Genomic DNA, 13469 nt, shown 5'->3' with positions numbered 1-13469 from the left:
CAATAATGCACACAATTTCTGATGGAACATAACATATCCAAAGTCTGTTACCATGTAAAACGTATTCAAAGTGCAATTGTGCTTTTTCAAAATATCCTTAACATCAGAACGTTAGTGCTTATATTCTTTAAGCACCAACATTTTAACCATTTAAGCACTGTCACTGTTTTAAAAGTACTGGTTTGGAACTGGTAAAGGATCAAATAATAGCCAATACTGACTTTATTATTTCACACCTTTTTTTGGTTTGGAAAGCTGAACATTCTTCTGTCACAAGGGTAGGAAGTGAAACAATGTTTTAATGGTAGCAATTAAAGTATACAGTACCCGGTATTTAAAAAAAGAAGGAGAAACATATGGTATAAAAGCCACATCTGTGAGCTGTTATCGGGCTCTAATAGGGCTAGATAAGACGACTGGGGTCTGTAGAGTCTGGACCTTATCTGTTATCAACCCTCAAATGACCTTCAATGACTTCCATTATTTAACGCAATTAAAGATAATATGGATTATTCAAGTTGTTTAAACAAATGTTACCCATATGGTAACAATAACCAGTTGTTGATCCAATAAGTAAGTCAAGTGTAGTACAAAGCTTGGTTGCTTATATATATATTTGTTATAGTTCCTGTACCTGTCATCCAGTAAACCTAAATGATTGAGTCATCACTGTGTACCATGTGTAGTTTCACGTCTGAGAAACCGTTCAAAATCTCTTCTCTTCTGACAGATCTCTGGAACGAGCCGTCGTTCCTCACTGACCCTGACCTTCCTCCAGGATGGAAGAAAATCACCGACATGGCTGGGATTTATTACTGGCACATTCCTACTGGAGCCACTCAGTGGGAAAGGCCGGACAGTCACCCAGCAGCCCCCGGGCTGATAGAACCCCCGACCCTGGGTGACCACACCAGCTCAACACTACGTAAACAGTCCCTGAGCTCGCTCAGCCCCTCACCCACTCCTGACCATGAGGTGCGTGGCCACAGCCTTGTGTGTACCGTAAATTCCGGACTACAAGCCGCTCCTTTTTTCCTACACTTTAAACACTGCGGTTTATACTACGGTGCGGCTTATTCATTTTTTTTTCGTGGCGGGAAAAACATTTTGCTCAGCAACAGTAGACCAATAGAATGAATGAGTAACTTTGTGTCAGCAGCTCCCTCCCGACTACGAGGAGAAACTTACTTCATTCCGCACATTCACTCAAACAAAGATAGCGGAGAATTCCATCGGGCCAGATGAAATCATAAATATGGATGAAGTACCTCTGACGTTTTGTAACGGACCTTCTCACATAACTCCTCGAGAGATCGTCACACACACATTCTTCATGGGGCGGAGCTCTGGTGCGGACTTGGTGACGTTCCAGAGTGACAGCATTAATTATAACAACACTGACCACACATGAAGCCGTTATAGAAGTTAATCAAAATATATTTACTTAATAACATTTAACAAAAAGCGCTCCTTAAAAGAGGATCAATCAAGCATGAACAAAACAACGAACACCCATGACACCCCACAGTCAAATCCCCGCGATCAGTGTCCAATGTTCAAGTCCATTATTGTCCAGAAAAAAGGCTGCGTTAAGTGAATCCTAGGTGAGGCACAGAGACCCAGGACGGCCCGCCGTGAAGTCGCGTTTATCCGCGCAATCGCTGCGTTACGATCAGGTGGAAAAAAGCAAACTACTAATCCGTGTTGCCGGCGTGATGAAGAAATAATTCCCCGGTTGAAGGACACGGACAGTTTGTCCACCTGCCTCGTGCTTTTGTTGCTGGTTACTCGGACTGCAAATATCTGAACAATGCTTAAGAAGAATAACACAGTGCTTTATTTATTTAAGTGTAAGAAATGGACGTGAATTACCGGTAGTTCATTTTTTTGGCTGTTTAAACCTGCGGCTTAAAATTTGGTGCGGCTTGTATAATTACAAAATTGATTTTCTTTCTAAAATTTGAGCATGCGGCTTTTAATCGGGTGCGCTCTGTAGTCCAGAATTTACGATACATGTTACTCCATATTTGTGTTAGCATTATAAAGTAAGCAGGCAATAAAAAACTAATAAACTTTCTTTGTTTTATTTTATTTTTTCAACCCATGTTTTTACCCATGTATAATTGATATAATTAAGTAGAGCGTTATAACCTGTTAACCCTGCTTGTTAGTCTCTCATATAATTATCCTGCCAATTAAAAGTCATTGTTCATCATGAAAAGCAAACATTTTGTTAAAATTCAAGCAAAATCCTATTTGTGCAACTTCAATACATTTTTTTTTAAAAATGGCAAAAACAGTCCAATAGTAAAATTTGGAGATATCTGTAAATACAATTAATGACGGATGCATTATACAAATACTTCTATGATTCATTTTTCATCAGAATAAACTCACTGAGAACTTTGTGATGACAATGTAATATGTGAATATCTGGACTAGCTGATTTATTCTTTTGCTCTGTCAGTCTTGTCAGGCAGACATCTTCTACAGGGCTTCTTCTCGGTCAGCCAGCACCACGTCAGACAGCTCCATGGAGCCGCTGACCACACACGAGCCCGTGCTCCCAACGTGTGGATTCGTCAACAGCTGCTACTTCGTAAGTAACACCGGTTTCATTTGGTTCAGCAAGCGTGTCATATACCCAGAGAAAATGTAGAAACACTTGTTACAAATAAATATGAGTAATCAGAGAAGGAAGGTTCTGGTTCAGAGCGTAGAAAGGGTTCAAAATGGTTATATTATAGCAGCTTTAGATGACAGATTACTCTTGTTTCCAGGGGCTCTGGAACATACAGTATATAAAGTACCACAACCCAATTCTTATTGTTTCAGACAATACAATTGTCAGAGTTTTGTTTGTAGCTGGAAAAAACATTTAATGTAAACGTGATGATTTAATCTATCGTGCAGATCCATGAATGTTTATTGACAAAGAGGTGCCGGTTCTATAAATCCATATTGAAAAGAGTGAATGATATAAAGGAGACTTTATAATGTTTTATTTACCAATGGTAATTACTTTTTACATTCTGGATGTATGTGGATATACTTGATTACAACAGGACTCACTTAAAGGCATAGCAGTTTATTGAACTTTTTCAGACTTTATTGTAAAGATAATCACATTAGGTTGAACATAGGACTTTCCTTAAAATAAAAAAGCACCAGGAATGAACCTGAATACATTGTATATGATCTTGTTAAATAATATATTTTTGCAAACTCTTCAGCCTCGGTCCACGTCACTACAGGGAATGTCAGATCAAGAATGTCGGCAACAACAGGAAGATGAGGACAAGGTGGGATATGAAACATTGCTCTCCACCCTCTTTTCCTGCTACTTTGCTGTCCAATAATGTTTGTACAAATGTGTGTGTGTGTGTGTGTGTTCTCCGTGCATGCCTAACTGAATTGAGTCATTTACTGGTAATATCATATGAAAATGAAGATGATAATAATGTCAGTGTGTTAACTTTCTGTTTATTTTTCCAAAAATTAAAACTACATTAAGATTTTTGTGAATAATTAATAGAAGACTTTAGTACTTATTCATAGAGTGCGATTCATTTATGTGTATTTTAAAATAATTTTCAACTGATCTGTTGAGAGTTGTTTGGTTTTCAGTAGAGACGTGTCTGTTCAATTGGAGCCAAAATCCCAATGTTTGTTCCCCATTGCAACAGGTTGTTTGCTTGTTAATACTAGTGATGTGTCCAATAGTGTCGAGGCTTCGAAGCGTGTGTCGAGTGATCCATGACGATTTTCGTGAAGCGTGTATCGAGGCGTGTGTTGGTGGCGTATGTGGTGACGTTCGAGGCGTCGAGAACCGGCATACCACGTGACCGGTTTGAGCGGCGATTGCGGCTTCACGCATAATGTGACACGAAATGCAATGATCTCGCTCACATCTATTAGATTTAGCCAATTATTTTGCTAAACCTCTTAGCGACCGACAATATTTAGTCATGGAGCCTGCAAGAAAGAGAAGGTTCTTTCTATGAAACAAAGTTTTGAGCTGGTCTATACGGAGCCCCAGACATTCGTGGTCACATGATGATTGAGATCCTGAAATGTATTATTAGTACCTTACCCTATACACATCATCAGCAAACAAAGTTCGCGTGATCTATCCCTGTGTTTTTATTCATTTTTAAGCGATTGTGTGCAAATGAAGCCTCACAAAGCATTGGTCCAAGGATGATCTACTCGGCTGGAAGGCTTCAGTGGTTCATGAGGCTTCATCTCCCCATCACTAGTTGATACAATCATTAAAACTTTTTTTTTCTTTCTTCTTCTTTTGCTCCTCTTACCCTTGACCCACAACTACATGTGATCTTTTTTTTTTAACTCTGCGTATAGAAACTGATGTGGAGTGATTTTGGCGGAAAGATTGATAGTGAAATGTGGAAGGCAAGTATAACATGTTGTTTGTGGTCTAACTTCACCTGCATTTATTGTGCATTACATGCCAGAGAACAGCACCTGCCTGGGCAAATGCATGTGAGAATGATGCTTCAAAGTCAGACTTACCGCAAACACCACATCATTTTGTCCTGCCCATTTGTCTGGCTGAAGCAACACACTCAGATTTGTGTCTGTACTTAGGTGATTTACTTACTAGTTGTTGTACTGTCTTCCTGCTGACTCAGATGTGATTATGTTTGCACATGAATCCTCTGATTCTTTCTTACAGCATGTGCTGCACTGCTTAACACTAAAGCCACTTGTACAATCAGTTCGCTCTCCATTCAGACCCGTGCTCCTCTATATTGTTCGACTTTTGTCACATTCGCTCTGGTTTTACCACCATCCACTTAGCTCTATCTTACATGCACTATATAGATAGATCTATCCATCTAGGTTCATTACATGATATATTCAACTGAATTGACTGATAAATACTTGTTTAAGTAGAACTGTTACACACAAGAGTGAACTATTCTTAAAGTATTGTGTACTAGTTATTAGTGTTTCTTAATATATTGCAGAATGCTACAAAGTCATGCAGTCACATGTCTTCTATTGTGTTTCCAACTTAAATCTTCACGTTTATACATTTTCCATTTGCAGGCTTAATGCAAGGCTTCATGATGACTTTTTGGTTGTGTACACATTCTGACATTGTCTCTCATTTGTGCACAAGGATCTGCAGGCTGCCACTGTGAACCCTGACCCCAGTCTGAAGGAGTTTGAGGGTGCCACTCTTCGCTACGCCTCACTGAAGTTGAGGTACAAACACAGACTCTGCTTGTTTCTGACGTGTGGTCTGGTACAATCTCAGTGTTCCATCTGTATTCCCAGCTTAATCAGATCGGAAGAGGAAATCAATTACAATTAGGAAATGACGGCTTGTTCCTCGATGAGTGCTCAACACTAACAGGAATCAGTCGTTGTTATCTCATCAAAATAATGTCGCTGAATCCTACGTGCAGAACTGTAACTTCATATATTGAGATAAAAACATAAGTTGTGTCTGTTGCCATCTATCAGGAACCGTCCAGCAGAGGATGATGAAGAATCTGCCAGCGTAAAAAGGGATCCAGAAGTAAAGGTAAGCATTGCACACATTTTATAATAACTTGTAACATAATTATGTTGTACAAAACCTTATCATAAAGAAAATAAGATTCATCATCTGATACATGAAACTTATGTCGTACTATTTCATATTTACAACCAGATTTTCTTAAAATTTGAGATTAGCACTTCCACACAGATTTGTGTCTTTTATGTGCTATGCAGTAATTTAAACTTCTAATCTATTTACCTATATTCCTCCTTGAACCTGGCAAAACATCTGTCGTCAAACGTTTCATTGTATATTTAAATATGCAAGACAATTAAAAGTTTAATTTTGCCTATTTATGTCATTTTAGATGTATTACCCCAGGATTTCCCCAAATCCAGTTTTGATTTCAGACATTGAGGTGACGAGGCTTCACTGCTTATTAGTTTTCTCAAGCAGATGTTTCATGTTAACTCATGAATTTGACCCTGGTCACCACAAAATATTTTATATATTATATATATATATTACCTGCCATTTTCAGCACCTGTTGCTCTTAAATTTGTGCATTGTAATCCCTTAATATTAGTCTATTTACTACACATACTACTACACATCTTGGAAACCATCTGTTAGTTAAAACGGCTAATCTTTGAACAATTCAAAAGTCATAGGAATCAGTAATATAAAGTACCCGTTGAAACTTAAAATGGAAAAACGATAGGATACAAACAAACGCAACTGTAGTTTGTTTAATGTTTAATTTCTTTTGTACATTTCCATGGGAAAGCACTGTAAAGTCACAGTACCTCCCTGTGGTAGGTTCTGTAACTTCTATCGTCTGCTGTGAACTGGAAACCCTATTTCCAGAAGGAGATCTCTAGAGGGATTAATAAAGTCAATCTATTTACACTAGAATAACTCCCCACCACATTATAGCTTATTCATTAATCCTTTGAGGTCCGGTAGGGTGTAACTGTCAATTTCTGACTTAAATCAATTATAATGTTAATATGAAGTGTTATTTTCATAGAAATGTGTCAAAGTTAGTTTGTAAACAACATTTATAATATACGTATTAATTAGTTTTACACACCCATAACCTTATAATAAATAAAAATGTCGTCTAAAATGAATTTTTTTAATTTAAATATTTAGGAGTGAAGAGCTTCATTGTTCATCACTGCAATATCTTCATTCATATATTTAATTTTTTGTTTTCAATTTAGTTTTTTAAATTGTATATCTCAGTGCAAGCTGTCTTTTATTTCAGGCCCATCTTTCATTCTTAAATTTGATATGACATTTAAGGGGGGGTTTGTTAACCACTTTTGGTTAACTTTATAAAAAAATAAGATATGATGGCAACATACAATTGTGAACTATATAGACGTGCTACACCACTACAAAGGAAATCGTGTTTAGTGCGCCATCTATTGGTGAAACTGCAGGATTAAAGTCAGTTTTTGAGTGGTAACGTGCCGCTTTAAAATGTTTTAATGTTTTTAATCACAATATTTGCGATAGAAATAGGTCAGTTACCAGGAATTATTTCAGCACACAGTGCTCTATGTTAACACAGCAGTTGAGTTTGGGATGTTCTCGATTATATTCCGAGTAAAAAGAACATATTTTGAAATTTAGCAGAAATAACATGATCTATTTTTGTATAAAAATCATCAAATACATTTTTTGTTTGTTATTTTTACATATGGGTTTCATATGACCTGTGGGTCATGGTTAAGGTCATCATTTTTTGTTTATAGATTTCAGTATAAAAACACCTCGTCCACTCTTCCTTTTTCCCTCAGTATACCTTATACACACACATCGATAGTTCATACTGAGGTGCATACATAGTTGTTGTTCCAAATCATATTGCCTCTATATTTTACCATGTCTTGTGCATTTTAGTGTTTTGCAGTCCGATCTCTGGGATGGGTGGAGATGGCAGAGGAGGACTTGGCCCCGGGCAAGAGCAGTGTAGCCGTTAACAACTGCATCCGACAGCTGTCGTACTGCAAGAATGACATTCGGGACACAGTTGGCATCTGGGGAGAGGTGAGTGATGGTGCTTTGACTAAAATCACATTTTGGTCACACCGCCTTAGCATATAGTAGTCGGCTGGAAGAGTTGAGCAGCTGTTTTTAATTTGAAGGAACATGATAACCAAAAACCTGGATACTTGATCACTGGAGTGCAGAGAAGAAGCTGTGTTTAATGTGATCAAAATCATGTTTTATAATGTATTTTTATTAAGGTTTTATTTTATTTCCGAGTCATGAAATGAGTCCAAACATGAAGTTCAATAAAATCTAAGGTGATAATTTTGATAAATTGGTGTATAAAAATCTGTGTTTTTCCTTGTAAAAAGGGGAAGGACATGTACCTGCTTCTGGAGAATAATATGCTAAACCTTGTGGACCCCATGGACCGCAGTGTGCTTCACTCTCAACCCATCGCCAGTATCCGTGTGTGGGGTGTAGGCCGAGACAATGGAAGGTCAGTCACAATCCGGCTGGATTATGACGAAATATTTTAAGATGGAAAAACAAACACTATAATATATTTTTCTTCTTAATTAAATTCCCCAGTCCCAACTGAATTATAATGTTTTAATAATTCAATGCAATATTGTCTGTTTCTGTCTGCAACGTGGCAATAAATCATCCTGCTCTGCTATTTAAAAAAAAATAGACAAATAAATGTAATTTGTCTTGTAGTCCTTACCAGAATGTCTCTTTTAAACTGTGAGCGGCCAGAAGGGGGCGCTAGTGACCAATGATGTTACAAAGGATCACATTAAATGCATTTGATTTGAGAGAAGCGGCAGCAGTGAGGGAGGTGGATGCACTCTTTGGAGATGGGAGGAGTGTTGGGAGGAGGGGAAGTAGTTGATAGAGGAGAAAGACTGGCCAATTCTTTGACGGTGTGAGGAGACAGGTGAAGGAGTAGTTTAGTGACTGTTGAGAGATGCTGGTGTAAAAGGGATTTCTTCCAACACAGTGAGTATTTATATTCAAGTTTTATTTAACCTTTTATTCTGTTGAAACCTGTATTTTTGCCTAATTTGGGACAGCTTAGCAATTATTATTTGACAGAGCTTTGTTTATATGAAATATTGAAATTGCATTCGTTCATTATTCAAATCTGTCTGTTCCAGTGACTTCTTATTAAGATATCGTCATTATTAGGACATTTCTTATCTCTGACCGAGTTTAGCATTTTGTCGATATCTTGTGTTTAGTTATTTAACCCCTTTTTTTGGGAACTTTCTTCAAAGGTTACTTTAGTTCAATCTTATAAAGTCATCTGCATTTGAGCCGATGTGCTTCCCTGTGCCAAATAAACCACTTCATATCAAAGGGTTAGATGGTTGCCATCACACGTTTTAGACGGTTGTTGTATGTTGCTGTGCTTCTGTTGTGTTAATATATGTTACTTGTCTGCTGGTTCATCAATATTCTTTGTGCTTGTTTTTTTAGTTTCCACTGCTTCTTAATCTTCCTTTCACCTTTGCAAACTGGATCAATACAAAAGAGCTCATCCTTAGCTCAACATAGTGAATAAAAGTTAAACTTGCACTCGATGGAAGCAGCTGAGATACTTGGGTTTTGAATACTTATTCAGTAATTAAAATAGCCACTCTAGTCTGGTTCTGTCAAGATTTCTGCTTAGAGAGAGAGTTTCACTGCTAGAGTTGCTGCTCTGTTTATATATATATATAAATATATATAAATGGAGCATATTCTTGATGGTATGATACATAATGATGAAGAAGTCTTTGAAATGGTGGTTAAATCGTAACACCTAGCAGCAACATTAAGTAAGTAAGTAAGTAAGTAATATTTATTTATATAGCGCTTTTCGAGACCAGGGTCACAAAGCGCTTTAACAATCAAAACAATACTCAAAACAGTACATACTTCAAAGATCAAGACAACACCGAGAACAACACAGGAGTTCGAGAAATTCAAGGAAAAGCCTGAACAAATAGAAACGTCTTAAGATGTTTCTTAAAGGAGTCAGTAGACTCCATCAAGCGCAAAGAGAGAGGAAGATTGTTCCAAAGCTTAGGAGCAACAGCCTGAAAAGATTTCTCTCCTCTGGTCCTGAGCCGTGTGCGTGGAACCATAAGTAGATTCTGATCCACAGACCTCAGAGACCGAGCTGGGGTGTAAGGCTGGATCAGATCAGTGATGTAAGGAGGAGCCTGACCATGAATAGCTCTGAAAGTAAGAACCAGAATTTTAAAGTTGATCCTGAAAGAAACTGGAAGCCAGTGAAGAGTTTTAAGGATCGGAGAAATGTGAGTTCTCCTACTTGAGCGGGTCAGAATTCTCGCTGCAGAGTTCTGAATCAACTGCAGACGAGACAGCTCCTTCTTGTTAAGACATGAAAACAAACTGTTACAATAGTCCAGACGAGAAGAAACAAACGCATGGATTACAAGCTCCAGATCATGTTGTAACAACATTTTCCTAAGTTTAGAGATTTTTCTCAGTTGAAGGAAACAGTTTCTGGTCAGTTTTCTGCAGTGTTGAACAAGAGACATGTCTTTATCAAATACAACACCCAGGTTTCTCAGGCTCAGTTTGACAGACTGACCTAAGTCACCCAAGTACTGACTCAACCCTGGAATCTTATCATCAGGAGCAATCACCAGAGTTTCAGTTTTGTCCACATTAAGCTGTAAAGTGTTTTCACTCAGCCATTGTTTGATTTCTAGCAAACAATTGACTAAGCTGTTCAGCCTTTGGGGCTCAGTTGGGTCAAAAGAGCAGTAGAGCTGGATGTCATCAGCAAAAATGTGATAAGAAACATCTGGAAATCTCTGAATGATTTTACCAAGGGGAATCAAGTACAGCAAAAACAATAAAGGACCCAGAACAGAACCTTGAGGGACTCCACACAACAGATCTGCCGATTCAGACCTCATTTGATTGGCAGATACACTAAAACTGCGCCCAGAAAGGTAAGATGAGAACCATTCTAACACAGACCCAGACAGTCCCACTTCATCCCTTAGTCTTCTCAGCAGGATCTGGTGATCAACTGTGTCAAAGGCTGACGACAGATCCAAGAGAACCAGAACAGTGAATTTACCAGAGTCAGCCGACATCATGATGTCACTGGACACTTTCAATAAAGCTGTCTCCGTAGAGTGATGTTTACGGAAGCCAGACTGAAACTTCTCATGGATGTCGCTCTGATCCAGGAACAAAGACAGCTGCTCGGACACCACCTTCTCCAAGATCTTGGACAAGAAAGGGAGCTTAGAAATAGGCCTGAAATTACTGAGGTCAGTTGGGTCTAAGCCTGGTTTTTTGAGCAGAGGCTCCACAATGGCATGTTTAAATGCATTGGGAAAAACCCCTGTGGAAAGGGAGAGGTTCACCATATTGGTAACCCAGGGGCCAATTACATCAAATACTTTGATAAAAAGCCTACAAGGAAGGACGTCATCTGAGCAAGAGGAGGGTTTCATCTTGTTCACTAGTGCTGAAATATCACCCAAAGATACAGCAGTGAAGGATGACCAAGAGGAGGAGATGGGCTCAGAGACAGTAGGGGTTCCCAACAAAGGGGGAGAGATTTTCTCTTTGATCAATTTAATTTTGTCAATGAAAAATCTCAACAATGCATTGCTGTCAGAATTACAATGTATTATTAATACATTGACAAAGTATTGTAAAAAAAAAGTTAACTAAAACTTTTATTACACTATATTCCCTGCTTATCTCTTACATGTCTGGTTTTATCCAAGGTGTCTGTCTTACGTCTCATTGCCATTTGGCTTCTAACTTTGCAACTAGCTGTTCTGATTTCAATTTTTCCTCGCTGTATTTTAATCTGCTTGTTATTTTTCTGGATCCAAATAAAACCAAACCAAGGAGGTTGAAGCCAGTTTCTTTACCGCCTTGAGCTACAACATTATTGTACCTGTATTTTGTCAACTAACTTTCTTTTTCCTTTCCTTGGCTTCCTTGGATGTAGAGAGAGGTAATAACATTCCCCTCATCTCTCAACAACATCTCTCCCTTTGTCCTGTTCCTCATTGTTTAATATACTTTAGTGTCTCATTTTTAAGGTCAACTCAAATTGATGTATTGTGTACACATACACAAAAATCAAGGAAATGAAAGTGACCTCCTGTGTCCACTGTGTCTGCTCACAATGTATTAAAGTACACACAAACCCACACACACACACACACACGTATGTAGTCTTATGAGTCGAGGTCCCTCGAGGGGCATCAGTGATATCTTGTTTGCTCTTTGGCCCATATTTCCTTTTACATTCCGTCCCCGGCATGTGGCTTGTAGAATGTTATTAAGTTTGTTTAACTGAATTCATGTTGTTCAGAAATACTTTTTCCATGTCTGAATTCTACACTCCCTTCTTTTTTCTTTTCATCCCTTAATGTTTGAGGTTGCATTGAAAAGTTTCTGCTCATTCTCATTCATTATTGGCTGAAGCATATTCACCAGACATCTAACATCAGTCAATTACATGTCTTGAAGACCACTTTCTTATTTTGTGTTTCTCTTCTCTCTTTGGTCACATCCTGCACAGAGACTTTGCGTACGTGGCTCGGGACAAAAACACAAGGATTCTAAAATGTCATGTCTTCCGCTGTGACACACCAGCAAAAGCCATCGCCACCAGCCTGCATGAGATCTGCTCCCGGGTAAGTTCAGAGCCGGAAACACGTCTGTATATGGCCTTGCATGAGCTATACGGTGAAGGGGGTCATTACTCCAGGGGAGGGAGGTGAAGAAAAATAATGGGATACTTGTTCACTTAATATTTATTAAGCTACCATTACGTGAACATTTCATCTGCAGAAGCCCACAACATTTAAGGGCAGCAATATGGCGTCGCTGTGTTACTGTGTAAACTAACAGCACAAAAGTAAGTTAATTCCATGTCTTTTAACCAGTTTGAATCCAAAATAAACCAGTTTTATTAACCTTTGTAAGCAATTGCATTTTATTTGTACTCGCATGGAGAACACAACTAAAGAAAATATGTGGCTTCCCTGACTCGTATTATAAGTATTTCAAGCACACACATAGGCTGGAGAAATATATTTTGATCTAATGGCTTGAAGTAAAAACAGAGGTAAGGTAAAACTTTATTGATCCTGTGGGAGAAAACAAAAGGGTGCCAACTATCAACACTTAATGGCATCGTTCCTAAAGCTGTTTGTGTGAATCATCTGTGCACACTTTTTGAATTGGCAAATTGAACGTACTAATAACAAGCTAATTACCTTCTCTAAGGGGTTATGTGCCTGTCTCTGAGAGACTTATATGACATTTTCTTGAATGGTACTATCATCTGTTTTCCAAATGAGCTCTTAATTGTTAAAGATGTTTTAAAAGCATTAAATGGTATAAGAATAAATAGATACATTGCATGTATTGCAATGTATCTTTGTATCATGTTTATTTGCCAGAAAATCACATTTAAAACAGATTCAGTCATTGTTTTGTAGCCTTGTTTTGTAACTATTAAATTACAATAATAATGAATAAATTAATACATTCAAAAAAACACCTTTCTTTTCCTGTCGCTCCTCTTTCCAGATAATGACAGAGCGAAAAAATGCCAAAGCAATGGCAGGTGGATCTCTTCACGACAGAATGCAGAGCGGACTAGATCTTCCTTTACAAGGTAGGCTTCGAGCACGCAGGCTTTCTTACGTGTTGAGGGTATAACATGGTTAAACCATAAGAATTTAATCTACATTACATTGACCTAACAAACAAAACCATGATGTAGTAAGTCCCACAAAATGACCATGTTTTGAAATTATTACTTTATAAAGTTCTCCACAATCTGAAATCTCAGCGAACGAGAGGGTACAATAGTGGAGTCCATTATGATTCTGTGCAATAAAAACAAAAACAAAGATGTCTATCTATCTATGTAAAAGCCTGTCTTCAGTCAGCT

The 13469-nt window shown here is 38.1% G+C and overlaps 1 protein-coding gene across 2 annotated transcripts in view; it reads left to right on the top strand.

Annotated features, from left to right (window-relative positions):
- The window catches only part of apbb2b (amyloid beta precursor protein binding family B member 2b), a 36391-nt gene that overhangs the window by 18142 nt on the left and 4780 nt on the right, over positions 1–13469 (top strand). The window contains exons 5-14 of one of the 2 annotated variants that reach the window (XM_087799688.1): positions 731–975; positions 2468–2599; positions 3234–3302; positions 4363–4413; positions 5147–5232; positions 5494–5554; positions 7424–7570; positions 7885–8012; positions 12087–12201; positions 13103–13190. In XM_087799688.1, the coding sequence (XP_087655814.1) occupies positions 731–975; positions 2468–2599; positions 3234–3302; positions 4363–4413; positions 5147–5232; positions 5494–5554; positions 7424–7570; positions 7885–8012; positions 12087–12201; positions 13103–13190 (1122 nt within the window). The remainder of the gene's footprint in view (positions 1–730; positions 976–2467; positions 2600–3233; positions 3303–4362; positions 4414–5146; positions 5233–5493; positions 5555–7423; positions 7571–7884; positions 8013–12086; positions 12202–13102; positions 13191–13469) is intronic. The other variant, XM_087799695.1, reaches the window with a different exon arrangement.

This window comes from Callionymus lyra, chromosome 1 (assembly GCF_982586985.1).
Source record: "Callionymus lyra chromosome 1, fCalLyr1.hap1.1, whole genome shotgun sequence".
NCBI lineage: Eukaryota > Metazoa > Chordata > Actinopteri > Syngnathiformes > Callionymidae > Callionymus > Callionymus lyra.
This window is presented reverse-complemented; position numbering and strand designations above follow the sequence as displayed.